Source organism: Antechinus flavipes, chromosome 3, assembly GCF_016432865.1.
Source record: "Antechinus flavipes isolate AdamAnt ecotype Samford, QLD, Australia chromosome 3, AdamAnt_v2, whole genome shotgun sequence".
NCBI lineage: Eukaryota > Metazoa > Chordata > Mammalia > Dasyuromorphia > Dasyuridae > Antechinus > Antechinus flavipes.
In genome coordinates this window covers 620,616,687-620,635,315 of record NC_067400.1, presented here as the reverse complement: position 1 = coordinate 620,635,315, position 18,629 = coordinate 620,616,687, and the positions used below count along the sequence as shown (strand labels likewise).

The following is an 18,629-nucleotide window of genomic DNA, read 5'->3' as shown; positions in this document are numbered from 1 at the left end:
TTAAAGCTTAAATACAACTCATGACTTCTAATACATATCTCTATTTATTATCTCCTCCATGAAAATCCCTACCTATCTCTTGAATTTCTTTTCAGAAACAACACTCCCTCTGAGCAACGAGACCTCAATGACTATGTCTGAATTATCAACAGGCCTTGAAAATCCTACATATGCATGGAACAATATTAAACATAACCAAATGTCACTAGTCAGTCAATAGTTATTAAGTTCTTCCTGTTTTCCTGAATCTATTACTTAGTACTGAATCTACAAAAAGGGAGTGAAAGCTTTGTGACAAATTTGACCTGACATTTTCATAGCCCTCGCCATGGCTCCTCACGTTGAGTGTTAATGGTTATAAGTATTTCTGGCCCAGAATTAAAATATAATAAGAGATATTTCTGTAGATTTTAATTTCTAGTATCTAATTTGAGTTTTTAAATGGTCCTACATAGTAGTACCCACTAGAAATAAGGAAATAGGCTTAGAGAGAGTAATTGACTTGATTTACGATTACCCAACTAATAAACAGCAGGACTAAATCTCCAACATAACTTCTCTAGCTCTACTTCTAATTCCATTTCCACTTCACTAGAAGTAACCTTGACCTTGAGGCAGAAGTCCTAGCTAAAGGTAATCAGTGAGGATTTTTTCCTATGTATAATTTGTTGTCTTACAGTAGAAGATATTACTCTACATGTTTGTGAAGAGTATAAAAAGATTAAAAAGGCAACAGTGGCTAAGCCGAGTCTTTTTGAGGAGGCTGACATTTAAAATTGGCATCCAAGACAATAGCAGCTCTCTAGCTTGGTCCATATAATAATATCTATACGAAGTCTATTTCCAACTCTTCGGGTATATAATAAGGATAACAATATTTGGCTTATGTATCTCATGATGCTCTTGCAAGGTCAGATATAGGATATCAGATGGACTAATGGATAGAATGGACTAATCTAGTCCAATCTTGGCCAGAGAAAGAAATTGCCTTGCCCAAGTCCAGTAGACTTGGAATGAAAAATGCCAACTGTATCCAGAGAGAGAACTATAGAAACTAAATGTGTATCAAATCATAGTATTTCCATATTTTTGTTAGTTTGCTTCTTCTTGACTTTATTTCTTTTTTCTTTCTTCTTTTCTTGTGTTGTTTTCCCCTTTTGGTCTTTTTTTATTATTATTATTTAATACCATGAATATATACTTTAAATATATATACTTTTAAAGGATTGCGCATATTTAACCTGTATCAGATCACTTGCTGTCTTAGAGAAGGGGTAGGTAAAGAAGACAGGGAGAAAAAAATTGGAACACAAACTTGTACAAAATTTAATGTTCAAATCTATCTTTACACATATTTGGAAAAATAAAATACTATTGAGAAAAAAAATATGTATTTTTTTTAAGTAAGTGCCTTGCCCAAGTTTACAGGGTAAGTATCAGAACCTGGTATGCTGACTTTCATGCCAAGAGATCCTTCCTTCATTCTCTGATGTTTCTACAATGCACTGAGACAGTAAAAGGCTGCCTAAGTGGCAATTACCATATTTAGTTTTTTATTATTATTTGTCCCATGAAATTTATCAGCTCAAAGATTAGAGATGGAAGAGACTGAAGAGAGAATCTATGCCAAACTTTTTTTATTTTACAGATCGACAAACCATGACACATGGTGATAAAGTAAGTTTCCCAAGGTCACACATTAAATATTTGTTTTCCCCAGGTAAAATATAAACTCCTTGAAGGCAGAAACTGTTTTATTTCTGTTTTTTATATCTCTTCATCTAGTATAATGGCTAGCAGATAGGAAATATTAAAGAAATAATTATTGGATGCATTGATTGATTGATTAAATCAATATGAAGGATTTAGAAATTGATTATCTGACATCATAGCCAATTTTCTCTATGTTGTACCATTCAGCTTTCCATACTCTCAAGGGAATGTCTAATTGTATCATAGAGGTAACTATGAAGTCTTCATCAACATATACTTGCTAATGCTATATTGTTAAGCCTACTTAGATAAGTTCAGAGAAGATGATCCCCAGGAAGTTGGCTACCAGCTAATGATTATTTCAGTTCACAATAACTCATGGATACAGTCTACTATGGTGTGCTGAGAGTTCATGTATCATAGAGACACAAGACATAGAATAGCAGACTTGAAGTCAGGAAATCTCAAGTTCAACAACTATTTTGGTCAGTTGCAAGTTGACCCTGGACAAGTCAATAAACCTTTCTTAGCCTCAGTTTCCTCATTTAAAATTAAGGATATTAATTATAACTTATCTTTCACATTGTTTGAAGGACAAAATGAGATATGCAAAACTTTTTCAAACTCCAAAGTACTATTTAAAGGCAAGCTATTGTGATAATAGTGGTTATGGAGATTTCTCATTAAATGGTTCAAATAGATATTACAAAGTGTTCTGTTATCTAAAATTCAAAATGTCAGTATCATTTTGTGATTTAATGCTTTCCTTCCCCCCACTTTAGTGATATAGATAGTGGAGTAAGACTATGGATGATAAAAATGACACATCTGTGACCTATTTCATCTTGATTGGGCTCTCAGAGTACCCCAAAGCCCAAGTCATCTTCTTCTGCCTGCTCCTAGTATCTTATCTTATGACTTTGCTGGGGAACAGCCTCATTCTCCTCTTGATATATTATGATACCCACCTACACACTCCAATGTATTTCTTTATCAGCAACCTATCCTTCCTAGACATCTGTTATACTTCATCTAGTCTCCCTCAAGTACTAATCAATTGCCTAGTCAGCATCCCTGCCATCTCCCTGGGCCAGTGCTTGGCCCAGATGTGTGCTGGTCTCTACTTGGGGGTGGTAGAATGTCTTCTTCTAGCTGTCATGGCCTATGACCGTTGCATCGCCATTGGTGACCCTTTACGCTACCCAGTGAGAATGAGCCCCCAGCTCTGTGTCTGGCTTGCAACTGTGTCCTGGGTGTCATCCTTTCTACTCACTGTAATCCCAACACTGACCACCCCATTGGAGTTCTGTGGCCACAACCTCATCAATCATTTCTCCTGTGAGCTTTTGGCTGTCATTAAGCTTGCTTGCAATGATCTGCATTTGAATGAATTGTTTATGATGGCCAGTAGTACTCTGACTCTCCTAGCACCTTTTGTCTTCATCCTTGTCTCCTATGGCCGTATCCTGAGAGCTGTGTTAAAGATACGCTCTGCTGAAGGTCGAAAAAAGGCATTTTCTACCTGCAGTTCCCACCTCACTGTGGTGATTGTCTTCTACGGTACTGCCATCTCCATGTACATGATGCCACAGGACAAGACCAGCCGGGATCGAGATAAAATCATTTCTATATTGTATGGTGTCCTTCCACCAATGTTCAACCCCCTCATCTATAGCCTCAGGAACAAGGATGTCAAGGGAGCCTTGAGGAAACTAATGGGGGAGAAAAATGACTCTTAAGAAAAGATGTTGGACTAGAGAGCATGGAAACAAATGGAGCTTTCCTTAAAATGATAAACAGCATCTAGCAAGCATTATATATAATGGGGAGAAGTTAGAAGCATTCCCAATAAGATCAGGGTGAAACAAGGTTGCTCATTATCACCACTATTATTTAATATCATATTTAAAATGTTGGCTTTAGTGATATGAACCAACTAAAAAACTACTTGAAATAATTAACAATTTTCACAAAGCTGCAAGATGTAAAATGAACTCACATAAATCATCATCATTTCATTATATTACCAATAAAATCCATCAGCAAGAGATGGAGAAATTCCATTTAAAATAACTGTAGCTAATGTAAAATATTTGGGAGGCCACCTGCCAAGACCAACAAACTCAGGAACTACATGAACACAATTACAAAACGCTCTTTACACAAAAAGTCTGAGCTAAACAATTGAAAAAATATCAATTGTTCATGGATAGACCAACTTAATATAATTAAAAATACAATTCTACCTGAATTATTCTACTTATTCAGTGTTATACCAATCATATTGTAAAAAAACAAATTATAGAGCTAGAAAAAATAATTACAAAATTCACCTGAAAAAAAAAAAGATAAAGAATACCAAGGGAATGAATGAAAAAGATGCAAAAGATAGTGGCCTAGAAATACCAGACCTAAAACTCTATTATAAAGCAGCAGTCATCAAAAACACCAGATACTGGTGGAGAAACAAAGCAGTAAATCAATAAGATAGGTTAGATACATAAGACACAATAATCCATGCCTATAATAATCTATTGTTTGAACCCAAAGACTGCGGCTTCTGGGATAAGAACTTACTCTTTAACAAAAATTGTTAGGAACTCTGGAAAATGGTATGGCAGAAAGTAGACATAAATCAGCATCTCATACTCCATTATAAGATAAGTTCAAATGGGTACCATATTTAGGCATAAAGAGTAATAGATACATAAAGAGTGATAGATACCATAAGTTTACCTGTCAGATCTTTGGAGAAAGCAATTTGTAACCAAACAATAAATAGAAAATATTATAAAATAAAAAATGAATCATTTTGATTACATTAAATTAAAAAGGGTTTGCACAAACCAAAACAATGCAGCCAAAAGTAGAAGGGAAGCAGAAAGCTGGGAAATAATCTTTACAAACAGTGTTTCTGATAAAGGCTTCATTTCTAAAAGAGAACTGAGTCAAATTTATAAGAATACAAGTCATTCCCCAATTGATAAATGGTTAAAGGATATGAACAATTTTTAGATGAAGAAATTGAAGTCATCTATAAATGCCCATATGAAAAAATGCTCTAAATCACTATTATTAGAGATGCAAATTAAAACAATTCTGAGTAACTACCTTATACCTATCAGGTTGGCTAAGATGACAGAAAAAGGTTATGATGTTGGGGGTGATATGAGAAAACTGGAATACTACTGCATTGTTGGTGGAGTTGTGAACTGATCCGATCATTCTGGAGAGTAATTTGAAACTATGACTATAAGGCTATAAAATTGTGCATACTCTTTGATTCAGAAAAACTGGTGGTATTTCTCCCAAAGAGATCATAAAAGAGGGAAAAGGACCCACATGTGCAAAAATGTTTGCAGCTCTTTTTCTGGTGGCAAAGAATTGAAAAAGCAGTGGATGCCCATCAATTGGAGAATGGTTGAAAAAGTTATGATATATGAATGTAATGGAATATTATTGTTCTATAAGAAAGTATGAACAGGCTGGTTTTAGAAAGGCCTGAAAAGATTTGCATGAACTTATGCTGAATGAAGCAAGCAGAACCAGACAAACATTGTACGCAGCAATAACAAGATTGTGTGATAATCAACTATGATAGACCTAACTCTTCTTAGCAATTCAATAATCTGAGGCAATTCTGGTTCACTTTGGATGGAAAATGCCATTCACATCCAGAGAGAGAACTGTGGAGATTGAATGCATACCAGGAGAGACATACAATCAATAACTAGTCAATACACATTTAAGTGTCTATGATCTGCATGGTTCTAAGTACTAGAAATACAACAACAACAATAACAAAGGTTAAGATAGACCTTGATCTCAAAAAACCAAATGGAGACTGAGAACTATGGAGATTAAAGCATGCTATTTTCACTAATTTTTCTTGTGCCTTTTTTTCTCTCTTGGTTTTCCTCTTTTGTTATGATATTTCTCTCCCAACACAACTCATATGGAAATATGGGAAAAAATGAATGTACATGTGTAACCTAAAAAACAAAAAAGGAAGAAGAAGAAGAAGAGATGTTTGTATTTCATTTTGATAGTACAAAGGGAAATAAAAGAGGGGTGATTCTCAAAATTTCAACAACAGAAAAAAAATATGAATACCATTTAAAAAAAACAATTTTATCTAATAATTAGGGTTGTATATGATCAGATAGGATTTCAGAGAATTGTTATTTCAGAGCAGTAGTTTAGGCTATCACAGAAAATCTGTTATCTTCTCCTCAAACAACAGGTTGATATCTCAGCCATCTAGACTAGGCAAATTATTCAGGATATACCAGCACCAAGGATAAAGGAAAAACACAAACATAACACTGACCTTTCCTCAGCCCTTTCAGTGGATTAATATATCAGGAGAGACATACATTCCATAGCTAATCAATATACATTTAAGTGCCTACTATTTGTATTGTATTTCTAAGTACTAGAAATACAAAAAAAAAAAGATAAGACAGTCCCTTAAAGAACTCACAATCTAACGGAGACAAAATATGAAGTGATGAGGACCATACATTTTGATTGTGGGAGTGTCAAAGGAGAATAGGAAATATAAGATATATGTAAGATAGACAGCTCTTGCAAAAGATTGGAAAAAGGAAAAAGTTATAATGAGTGAGGAATTAAAGGTTACTTTTCGATTGTAAATCTGAGTAAGAGGAAAGATCAGTGCCTTTGTCAGTAATAGGGAAGTTATGAAAGATAAAAGGTTTGGGGGGAAAGACAATACTTTGGATGGGTTGAATTTAGGATATCTATATAACATCCAATTCAACATCTCTAAAACTTAGTTCAAGATGCAAGATGAAAGGTCAGCAGAGAGATAAAATTTGTATTATATGATTTGAGAATCACCAGCATAAAGATGAAAACTGAATGTTTGATAGTTAATCAGATAAGTTGAAATAATATACAGATAGAAAGGAAAAATATCCAAGGCAGAGCCATGAAGGACATCCATAATAAGTGGATATGATATGGATGGAGATCCAGTAAAGGAGACTGAGAAAGAACAGTCATATAAGTCAAAAATAGGAAGAAATACAGAAAATGTTGTCATAAAACCCTAGAGGGGAGAGAGTGGTTGACAATGTCAAAGGCTGTAATCAGGTCAAGAATGATGAAAATTGAGAAAAGATCATTAGATTTGGCAGTTAAGAGATTATTAATAACTTTGGGGAAAGTAGCATTTGATTGAATTATAAAGTCAGAAGCTAGAATGTAAAGAATTCAGAAAAGAGTGAGAAGATAGGAGGTAGAGACATCCAAATGGGCCTTGCAAGGTAGGAGACACCTCAATGATAGCATGGATGGATAGATCAAATGAGAACATTTTCAAGGGGAAGGAGACATGGGCTTGTTTGCAGGCCACCAGAGAAGATTGAAGATAAATTAAAGAATTGGGGATGGTAAAGAAGGCAATTTGTTGAAGAATAATGAAATGGGATATAAGGGTGTCAACGATAATGAGAATAAAGACCCTTGGAACAGGGAATGTTAAAACTGTCACTTATGGGGCAACTCATCAGTTAACACCTCTGACTCTCAGTTTTCTCATCAATAAAATGAGTGAATTGGATTCAGTAATCTCTAAGGCTCCTTCCAGGTCTAAATATTCTAAAATATATACTGCTATGATTTTATGATCAAAGCCTTTGCTAACAGGCATCTAGGAATGAGGGGAAAATACTCCCTGCTAAGAAATCTTAGCACTTAAGTATAATTTTAATAGTAAGAGCTTGTCCAGAATATTGCGAATATAAAGAAAAGAACATATAAATGGGTGTCAAGAAATCAAGATTCTAGTATTAATTCCAGCTCTAACATTCCTAGTTCTAAGAGTCTTTCAAGCTGTGACATTCTCTGATCTCAACACTTTACCAAATCTGACATTCAATATTCTATGACTGATTAGAGTAAAAATATCAATGTTCTTGTGTGATGTGCTCCTTCTCTTCCACCTCAGCTGTTACCACGTATTTTCCCAGAAGCTGAATCATTGTTTTCTGGATGAATCCAAAAAACTCTTATCTTTACAAAGTTCTTGTCTAATGACTACAAATGAGTGTGAAAGTTAACTCCAGATTCCCAAGTCACACTCAGCACTTTGGAATTTAATGAGCACTTAATCCCTCAGGAATCCCCTACTATGCCTCCTGCTGGTAGTAAAAAGGAGAGAAGAAGCCTCATTTTATCTTGTCTCATTATATTTCTCTTTTTAAATTTGGCTCAATATAAATGCCAGCTATTCTATACAAGTAGGTTCCCTAGGAGAGTGGGTGCCCAGAGATTAGCAAGTGGAGTCTGGAGACAAAAAAAGGCAGAGCTTTGAAGATTTGGGGGTTTGGTTCAGAATCCCATTTTCAAAAACTTATTTGTCTTTGAAAGACTAAACCTACCAATTCCTGACATCTCCTAAAAACCACCTATGATGCACCTAGAAGAAATAAGCTATCCATCCTTGAAGGAGAAAATTTGTTTTAAGTATGTCTTCATGGAGACTTGACTTATTGAATAAAACTGTGGAAAGCAAGAGAATACGAAAACCGATCTTTTCCTTCCTCTTGAATCCTTCCTCTTTGCAAATGGGTATGTCACAGATAGAGGGAAGAGGAACAACCTGGAAGGGAAGTGGGAAATAAATAGATAAACAGGTACATAGATATATGTAGGTAGACAGACAGACAGATAGATAAGTAAGAGAGTATATATGAATCAAACTGAGAGATATAACTGCTTGGGATAGGAAGAAAAGGAACTCTTTTCATAAAAACATCAATTATAAATGGTCAAATGGGTTTAGGAATATTAAAAGATTAGAACTCAGAAAGGTGGAGTCCAATTGTTTTTGAATACAGAATGTTAGAGCTTGGTGGAGAAACAATCATTTTGTAGAAATGAAAACTGAGAGCCAGAGAGTTACTTATGTTACTTTTCAAAGGTAACCCTGGAAGAATTTCTCAGGGAAGAGATGGTGTGACAGGAGTGTCAAAAGCAAAATGGACCTGAAAGTTAAAGATAACAGATCATCACTGAGAAGAAATTCAAAGAATAATTATCCCAGTCTCCTCCAGTCAAAGAAACTAAAACATGAACTCAAAGAGACAGAACAGATAAACTGATCCCAGAGCCAGAAATTGATCCAAATGGAAATCACATCAGACCATTTATCTTGTTTCATCACATCCTCAAAGAACACTATGAGGTAGGTACTAAAAGTATTATTATTATCCATCTTTACAAAGGAAGAAACAGATCTCAAGAACTACCCACTTTTGAGTAGATCTGTTATGGCAAAAGAAATATTGGCTCAATTGAAAAGTAGACTCTTAAGTAATCTGAACTAAATAGATTGCCTCACAAGGTAATAAATATTGCAAGAGTTTTCCACAGAGATGCTGGACTAGTATGTTCCAAACATGATATAAGCATGACCAATACATGATAGGTGGAAATTTGGAATATATGACCAAAGATGTGAGACAAATTAAATCTTTCTCTTTTTTAAAGGGTAAATTTTCTGATTTATGTTTCTTTAACCTTCTAGAACAGGGTATGGTACACTGGAAAGGGATTTGACTTTGTAGTAAGTAGAATTTTATTTCAATCTTTCATCTTCCACTTACCTATAGGATCTTAGAAATATCATTTAACAATCCTGAGTCTTTTTATCTATAAAATAAAGGAGATAGACTATATCTTCCATAAGGTCTGTTCCACCTATATCTATTGTCCTCTAATTTTTGATGCTTTGATCTCCTGGGAAAAAGAGCAAGAACAATATCCTTCATCCCTTGGTCTTTCTGAAACATCTTCCCTCCTCTTTTTCATCTGTGAATCCTGAATCTCTCTAATAGATTGTGATATCTTCTTCAAACTCCTGATAATATAGGAATCAGTGCAGCAAAGAATTCAACTAATAAGTCGAAAAGTATAATTTGATCATGAGCCAGGCTCCCTAGGAAAATAGCTCCCATCTTGTCCCTCAGGTGGAGGGATTATAGAGGTTGCACAGAGCAAAGTTTCTGAATGTCTTCTTTTGAAATTACTTTTTTTTTACTTTTTCAGTCATCAGCTATTCATAAATATCCATCCAAATGATGGAGTCAGTTTATTGACTGCTAAGCAAAGAGACGAAATCCAAGCAATGGCTTTTGGGTCTCATAAATGACAACGTTTATCTGTCAGGTACAATCTGTTAACTGGTAAGTGATCTACTTCCTTTGCATCTATTTTTTATGTTAATGCTTTTGTATAAGCACCAGTCAGTCGCTAACCTCCAAATCTTCAATTTGCATAAACATCTATGATGACTTCATATGATATCCAGATCATTGGCCTCTTGGGATGGCCCCAACACTGAGGAACAGTGTTCTTGCTTCTATTATGGGGTCACCAGTAAAAACAGCTTGCATTGCTATATATTTTAAAGTCTATACCCATTTCAAAGGTGAGATCATGCCTTGAAGAGGTACAGGAATTTGCCCAGATCACAATTATAAAAAGGAGACTGGCACTTGTTTACTCTAAATCCAATTGCTCTTTCTATTTCACTAGCATTCGAGGATTCCTTACTATATAAGTCAAATAATTGGCCTTAAAGATCAGAAAATTGGGGACCAGAGATGTAAAGCAATTAGACTTACATCACTTAGCCAATCACTTAGCCAATAAATGATTGTATCTAAATAAACTAATGTCTTTTAAAGTCAAATCCATTGGCCATTAGACTCCCATACTCCTCACACTGCTCTCAGATGTGGTTTGCTATAAAAGTATCTGTGTTTCCATCTTATTTGATTTCACGGAATTAGAGACTACAAGATCATAAACAAAAATGGAAGGATCTTGATTGGTCATTTAGTTCAACCACCTTATTGATAGGTAAAGAGCTGAGGATGGAAATTGTTCCAAAATCCCACATCATTTTTAAGCTAGAATCCAATTTAAATGACTTCTAGTTCATTGAACTATCTGAAATCCATGTGTTTCTCATTAATTCTAATTCTTTTCAGAACCAAAAACATTCTGAGTAATACCATATCAGTGATAATATATTCATGTCTACAAGATCTTTAAAATCCTGTAGACAACTCCGAGAGAAAAATCATATTTGATGCAGCCAGATTTCACTACTAATAAAAAACAGAAACAAGTTTTCTCACCTACCACATGGCCTTCTCCATGATTCCTCTTCGGGACTAGGAGAGTGTGAGTCATACTTTTTGTTGTTGTTCAGTCATGTCTAAATTACCCAGAGGTGTTTTCTTGGCAAAAATACTGGAGTGGTTTGAGATTTCCTTCTTCAGCTCATTTTACCCTTGAGAAAACTAAGGCAAACAAATGTTTAAGGGACTTGCCTAGGGTCATATGGCTAGAAAGTGTCTCAGTCTGAATTTGAACTCAGCTCTTCCTTACTCCAGGTCCTTACACCAACGAGAAGTTCTTATCCACTGATAATAGAGTGTCAGAACTAAAAGAGAGAAGTACTTTAGCCAAGCCCAGACCACAAGTGAGAGCCCAGGGATTAAGCCTCCTGTATTCCAGTCCAGTGTCCTTCCCATGATAAGAACATATAACCCAACCTCTTTATTTTGTTGTAAGTAAAAAAAGAAAAAACTGAGACTACTGATAGTGGCAGAATAGTTGTCACTTGTCCAGAGTCACATAATTGGCCAATATTTGCTTCACCTGGATCGAATAAGAGTGTTTCATTGCTGTTTTTATGCCTCGGCACCTAGAAGACCTGGTACATAGTAGACATTTAAAAATGATCATTGATTAATGTGCTTAATTTTCAAAGGTCAGATTTGAAAACAAGTTCTCTACTCCCATGGAACCAGGGATGTTTCTGTTATATTATGATGCATCTCTTAATCATACATGAAGACCTCATCATTTCAAAGGGGTTACCATGAGTCATTGACCATGGTGTCCTTGTCATACATTGTCCAGAAGGGTCTAGCAGCATAAGAAGTTTCCAATTGGAGATCCAACAATGGAGCAGGGAGCTGTTGTCTCAGGACCAGTTTTGCTAAGTGCAGAAAGGTTCCTCGCCAGAAAGTGATTAATTGATTTGCCCATTTCAGCCAGTGAAAACTTAAGGCAGGGAAGATTTCTTAAAATCATGCTTATTTGGCACTAGAATATTGAAATGAAAGACCTTTGAAAACAAGTCCATCGTGAAAAGATAAGATGTTATCACTCAACGAGTTTCTCCTGCTTTGCTGAGGCAGCTAGAGAAGGAAAGCTATGGATGGAAGAAATCACACAGCTGTGACCTATTTCATTTTGATTGGGCTATCAGAATACCCCCGGGCTCAGATCATCTTCTTCTGCCTGCTCCTGTTGTCCTACCTTGTTACTTTGCTGGGGAATGTCCTCATTCTCTTCCTGATCCATTATGACTCCCGTCTCCACACCCCCATGTATTTCTTCCTCAGCAACCTGTCCTTCCTGGACATCTGCTACACTTCGGCTAGCGTCCCTCAGATGATCATTAACTGTTTAGTCAGGATCCCCATCATCTCCTTCGGTCAGTGCTTGACCCAAATGTGTGCTGGTCTCTACTTGGGAGTTGTGGAATGTCTCCTGCTGGCTGTCATGGCTTACGACCGTTGTATAGCTATTGGTGACCCTTTACGCTACTCAGTGAGGATGAGTCCCCAGCTCTGTATCCAGCTCTCAGTAGGGTCCTGGGTCTCAGCCTTTCTCCTCACTGTGATCCCAACCCTGACCACCCCACTAGAGTTCTGTGGCCAGCACGTCATCAACCACTTCTCCTGTGAGCTCTTGGCTGTCATCAAAATAGCATGCAATGACTTGAGATACAATGAATATTTTATGATGGCCTCTAGTTTCCTTACCCTACTAGCACCCTTTGTCTTCATCCTTGCCTCCTATGGGCGCATCCTCAGGGCTGTGCTGAAGATGAACTCAACTAAGGGTAGGAAGAAGGCTTTCTCTACTTGTAGCTCCCACCTCACGGTGGTAATCATCTTCTATGGCACAGCGATCTCCATGTACATGATGCCGCAAGACAAGGCTAGCAGGGACCGGGACAAAATCATCTCCATGCTGTATGGTGTTGTGACACCCATGCTCAATCCCCTTATCTACAGCCTCCGGAATAAGGATGTGAAGGGAGCCTTACAGAAATTATGTGGAGAGAAGAATGTCTCCTAAGAAGAGATCCTTTTTCTGAAGCCCAAAGGTGAAGGTCTGACTACTGATAAAATAATGAAACAGAGAGTTCAGTTTTACACTAATACCTCCAAGCTCCAAAGATGGGCTCTGGAACTTTCAAAAACATTGCAATGTATTTCCACTCTTTCTGTTATTGTGTGCTTGCATTTTTGTTTTCCTTCTCAGGTTTGTTTTTTTCTTTCTTTTTAGATCTGATTTTTCTTGTGCAAGATAACTATGTAAATATATAATTAATATGTATACATATACTGAATTTAACATATATTTTAACATATTTAACATGTATTGGACTACTTGCCATCTTAAAGGAGGGGGTAAGGGAAGGAGGGGAGAAGGTTTTGCAAGGGTCAATGCTGAAAAATTATTCGTGCATCTGTTTTGTAAATAAAAAGCTATAATAATAAAAAATAAAGTGAAAGGCTAAAAAAGGTCTTTTTTTTAAACTATGAACCTTAAAAAACAAAAACAAAAAAACATTCAATGCAAATGAGATAATATCATGAACAGTTGTGATCTAAGAGATGTAGTCTGAGATTTGTAAAAAAGGATTTGTTATTACATGTCCTTAAAGGCTAACTCTCAAGCTATCACAGGGTTCCCAAACATCATCACAGAACCTAAGTTTTTAGAAGGAAGAAAAAATCATATATTCAACATATACCCATCCTCCAGCTTCCTTCCCTTGAATCAGCATAGCAGAAGAAGCATACAGAGGCATTTCTCATAATATAGTATCTAGTCTCCTCATTCTTAACAATTTGCTTCCTAAAAATGGTGTCCAGAACTCAATACCATTCTAGGGGTGTGTTATTTGAAAATTGTAAGAGATAGAAGGACTCTACTTACTTTAGATAATATACTTCCATTCCAGATCTATTTTGAACTAGAAAAATAAGAAGGATCTTATATCTTCTGATTACATGGTAGATGTCATTCACTTTGGTAAGACCTTCCTGTATAGAAGAGAAAAATGGAGGCGCCTAAGGAGTAGGCTAAAATTTTCTATATAATATTTTATTTTTCCAAACACGTGCAAAGATAGTTTTGAACATTCTCCTTTGCAAAACTTTGTATTCCAAATTTTTCTCCTCCCCACCCCCCACAGCAAGTAATCCTATATAGATAAAATGTACAATTCTTCTAAATGTGTATGGACTCCAATTTTCAAGGGCAAACATGGAGTGTCTTTGTTACAGATGTTCTGTACATGTCACTGATTAAAAAAAAAAAAAAAAAGACTAAAGCCTCCCATCCATCTTTCAATATCCAGCTCAATTATCCCCCAACCCATGAAGGCATTCCCTAACCACTCCACCATATGTGATCTCTCTCTTCTCTCAATATATACATCTATTCATAGACAACTTTCTCTCTTTTGTATGTGAAATGTCTGACTAATAATTCTCCAAACTCCTAGGAAGTAGGAATCATGTTTTCTCTTCTTTTAATCCCATTCTATTTCTCCCCCCCCCCAAAACAAGTTCTTAGTAAAGAATATTAAAACTAGATGCAGTTGCTTCTTCCAGAAAACCTTAAGTATTTGCCCTTGGTTATCCTGTTTAAATACTCTCTTTCAATGGTGAAATATAATGTATAAAGCTGTATTTGTCACCTCAATTATGAACTGCAGACAGAAATAATAAGAAAGAACCATAGTAAAAGAGAAAGTGGAAGAGAAGAAATCAGAGGAAACTGTTATAATAGAAAGCACCAGGCTTAGGTTGGGAAAAAAGGTTTGAATCCCTGCTCTAGGATCACAGCTAATTGTGTGAGCAGAATTAGTTTGGTGACCTCACACAAATCTCTTCATGTCTATGGGCTTCCATTTTCTCACTGACAAAATGGGAGTAATAAATCAGATCATTTCTAAGTCTTTTTTTTTTCACTTTACTATCTAGGAGCTGAGAGTTTCTCCTCATATTGTATAAGAAAATGATCAATTTGGAGGCATAGGAGCATCCCCAGAATCAGATAGCTTTGATTCTTGAAAGGACCTTAACACATTTGCTCACCTGAAAAGAGAGGTCCTCTAACACATCTGTGAATTGTAAACAAATCAATAAAGTATCGTTTTAAAGCTAAAATTTCCAACAAGCGGTCATCAAATGTTTTTTATTATAATGATAGTTGTTGTTTGTCCTCTGTTCTTGAAGAAGACCATAACTTCCAGGAGATGATATCATGACATGCAAGTCAACTGGATTTATGTGAGGGTGAGCTCACAAAGTCACCTGCCTCCCTTCTCCCCCAGTGCAGTCTGGGCCTAGTAGTAAAATATAGATCAGGGTGACTGAGATACAGTAGGAGTCATTGGCCTTTTTAAGCTAAAATATTTAACAAATCTCTCAGTTTGACTGAGGCAACACCCATTCAGTGGTTAAGGTTAGATAAGAATTGAGGCAAAAAATCAGTCCAGCACACTGCATCACACATTGCCTTCATCACTCTCACATCCTATCTGTCTCTTCTCCTTAGAATCACGTAGTCTATTAAATATCAATGCTTTTTGTGAGTACATCCACAAATATAATAGCACCATACTGGGTAAACAGAAAACAATGTTGATGATGAGAAGGCCATAAGATGTACAATTCTTCACTAGTAAGTGACCATTGCTGTTTCCAGCTCCATTTGTCCTAAGGACTCCCTGCTGTCTGGTAGTCTGAGCCTATTCTAGCCTTTATATTCTAGCACTATTAAAGACACCCAAAATTATGAGTATCTTCTTTTAACACGTTGATAAGGATCTCCATGCATGCATACATACTTGGAGATTATATATATAATTACATATTTTATATATATGGAGATTACATATATAATATATATGTGTATATATATATATATATATATTATGTTAATGCTGAAACCTTCCATAATATCTTGGAGTTTATGGGTTAGATTTCTTTCTTAAGGATCATGCCTTAAACTCAAATCACTCTCTCTCATTGATTGGCCAACAATAGTCCCAGGCCAAGTCCCAATTGGTCATTGTTTAAACCCTAATTGACTCAATAAATGTAAATAGGAAATGTTTGTCTTATTCAGAAATCCTGAGGGCCTTTCCTTCCAGAATATTGTAATAGGTAAAAGAGGCCATTCTTTTTTATTATACTGCTATGAAAATGCTTGTTTTAGTCCATAAATTATAAATAAAATGTAAAAAGGAAACAGAAGGACTGTTATATGTGTAGCTAGTCTATTCCACTCTTGTTTTGTCTTTGCAAGGCAATTGGGATTAGGTGACTTGCCTAGTGTCACACATCTAGTAAGAGCTAAGTGTCTGAGAATGGATTTGAACTCTTCCTGACTCCAGGGCCAATGCTCTAATCATTGTACCACCTAGCTGCCCCTGCTTACTCTACTCTTAATCAGCACAAATTAGATGTTTTAGGTTTTATTCTTGTTTTAAACATTAAACCTAACCTAACTTGGTGCAATTTCTTCCCATGTTCCTAATTTTGCTTTCTGGGACCAAGTAGACCCAACATAAATAGTAAGTGACTGAGGATGATTTTGAACTTAGGACTTTCTGACTTTGAGCACAGTACTCTAACCATTACATCACTTGGCTGTTTTACGTCAAGATACTTTCCACAGTACTCCTAATATGGCGGCAGTCATTATAAACTTGTTTACATTCAATGATTATAGGATCATATATTTAGCATTGGAAAGACCCTTAAAGGTCAACAATTGCACTTTGATCTAGTCTTCTTGAATCCAAATCTGGGTTCTATTCATTATAATACCTAGCTACCTCTGTAATCCAGTGAAAAATTCACAATAACATGACACCACCCATAATCCACAGTCTTGGGATTTCATGTTGGATTTGGCTGTCACACGCCAGATGCTCAATTCTTGACCCTTCATTCCCTCGGGTTGCATTCTGCCACTTACAATCCATATATAAGGAAATGTTTTCTTCAAATATCTTGGATGAACATCAGTTCATCAAGGCAAAAGAGATCTGATTTTTAAAAACTGTCTTTTTAATTGTTAGTTCTTAAACATTCAGCCATCTTTGACTCCTTTATCTCTTTATCCACTAGCCAAACCCTTTCCAATCTGTCCCTGCAATATGTATATTTTTTTTCATTTCCTTCCACCTCCACCTCCATTTCTCCCCTCAACTATATAGGTTTCTTCTTCTATTTTTTCTAATAACATCTTTAAAAACCTTTAGCTTGCCTTTTTTCAAAGTTTCAGATTCATTCTCCTCCTCCCATCAAATCTATATATTCTTGTAAAAAACATTATTGTGAACTATATATGAACAAAGTTAGAAGTTGGGCAAGATGATAGCTGGGAGACTGGAAAAGATGTTAGGATATAGAAAAGTTCAGATATACACAAATATATCAAAAAATTCTCAAAATATAACAGGTTAAAAAAAAAGAGAAAATCAGCTGAATCCACCCATTCAATTCAGGGTCACACAGAAGGACTCCTGGAATACTGCTAAAACCTAAATGCAAGAAATAATTTTTTAAATGTGTAAGGAAGAAAGAGAGAAAGTAAAGAACAAGATGTGTGGACTAGATATTCAGTAATGCCCTTCTGAGATCTGATCCAAGTTTTTTCTAGAGCCTGCACATCCAACTCTGTTATTTGAAAAGATTGAATCATTCTGTGTCAATGATGACAAAGAAGAAAATAAAACTCTGACTTCTACAGGAAGCCTTTTATGATTCTCCATTCATTTTAGTGCTTTGTTGATTTTCTGTTTAGCCTATATAACACTTATTTATTACATCGTTGCTGCATGTTGTCTTTCCCCATTAGACTGTAAACCATGAGAATAGGGATTTTCTTTTGTCTTCATTTGTAACCCTTATAGTATAGTGTCTGGCTCAGAGTAGGATCTTAATAAATACTCATTGACTGACTGACATTATTTCTTGGTGTGGTCTCTATTTTGCCCAATTTAGCTGTCCAACTTGTTTTAATCACTTGTTTTCTGAGTTAATTCAACTACTACATATTCACTTTTTTTTTTTCACTCAGGACTGAGTGGGAAAGTTTGCTCCTGATTCCCAAGCCACTCTCAGAACTTTTAATTTTAATGAGTACTTGGTCCCTCTGAGGTCCCTCCGTCAGCCCTTAGAGACAAATGAGGAAGAGAAAAGAAAGCCAATTTTATCTCCTTCCCCAATTATTCTCTGACTTTCACTTTGATTCAATCCAAAAATCAGACCTACATGATTACAAAGACAGTCCTGTGTGATAGTGTCAGAGAGCAAAGAGAATTTAGAGGGAGAGAGAGACACTTCAGGAAGCCATCTAGAGATAGAACTTCAGCAGCTTTTTTAATTTCACAGACAATTCACAGACAGCCCCACAATTCCTGAAATGACCCTGAAGCCCTAATTATGCATCTGAAGGAGATATGCCGCTCATCTTTGGAAAAGTCTTCCTTTCTTAGGTGTGTTGTCATGGGGGCCTGGGCAGGAACTGGAGCTGTAGATCTGGAGGGGAGATAGAGATGAGGAAACAAAGCTGGCTTCCAGAATATCCCTCTTCCTTCCTTCTATTTCCATATGTGCAAGGGAGTATGCTTCAGAAGGAGTAAAGAGAGAGAATCCTGAGGGGAAGGAAGGAGAATGAAATAGAGAGCGTAGTAACATATATATATATATACATACATACACACACGTGTATTTATGTATGTACGTGAATGTTTGTATGAAAGGAAGTTA

The 18,629-nt window shown here is 36.0% G+C and overlaps 2 protein-coding genes across 2 annotated transcripts; both read left to right on the top strand.

Moving 5' to 3' along the window:
* The first annotated feature begins 2,519 nt into the window (after positions 1–2,519).
* LOC127558212 (olfactory receptor 13H1-like) lies at positions 2,520–3,452 on the top strand. The gene has a single exon (XM_051991438.1). The coding sequence runs from the start codon at positions 2,520–2,522 to the stop codon at positions 3,450–3,452; it is 933 nt and encodes a 310-aa protein (XP_051847398.1).
* Positions 3,453–11,973: 8,521 nt separating this feature from the next.
* Positions 11,974–12,906, top strand: LOC127558211 (olfactory receptor 13H1-like). The gene has a single exon (XM_051991437.1). It carries the CDS (start codon positions 11,974–11,976, stop codon positions 12,904–12,906), a length of 933 nt encoding a protein of 310 aa, XP_051847397.1.
* The last annotated feature ends 5,723 nt before the right edge of the window (positions 12,907–18,629 follow it).

Bases quoted from the DNA above. Each gene is read 5' to 3' on its own strand.
- LOC127558211 (XM_051991437.1), top strand. From the start codon at position 11,974: ATGGATGGAAGAAATCACACAGCTGTGACCTATTTCATTTTGATTGGG.
- LOC127558212 (XM_051991438.1), top strand. From the start codon at position 2,520: ATGGATGATAAAAATGACACATCTGTGACCTATTTCATCTTGATTGGG.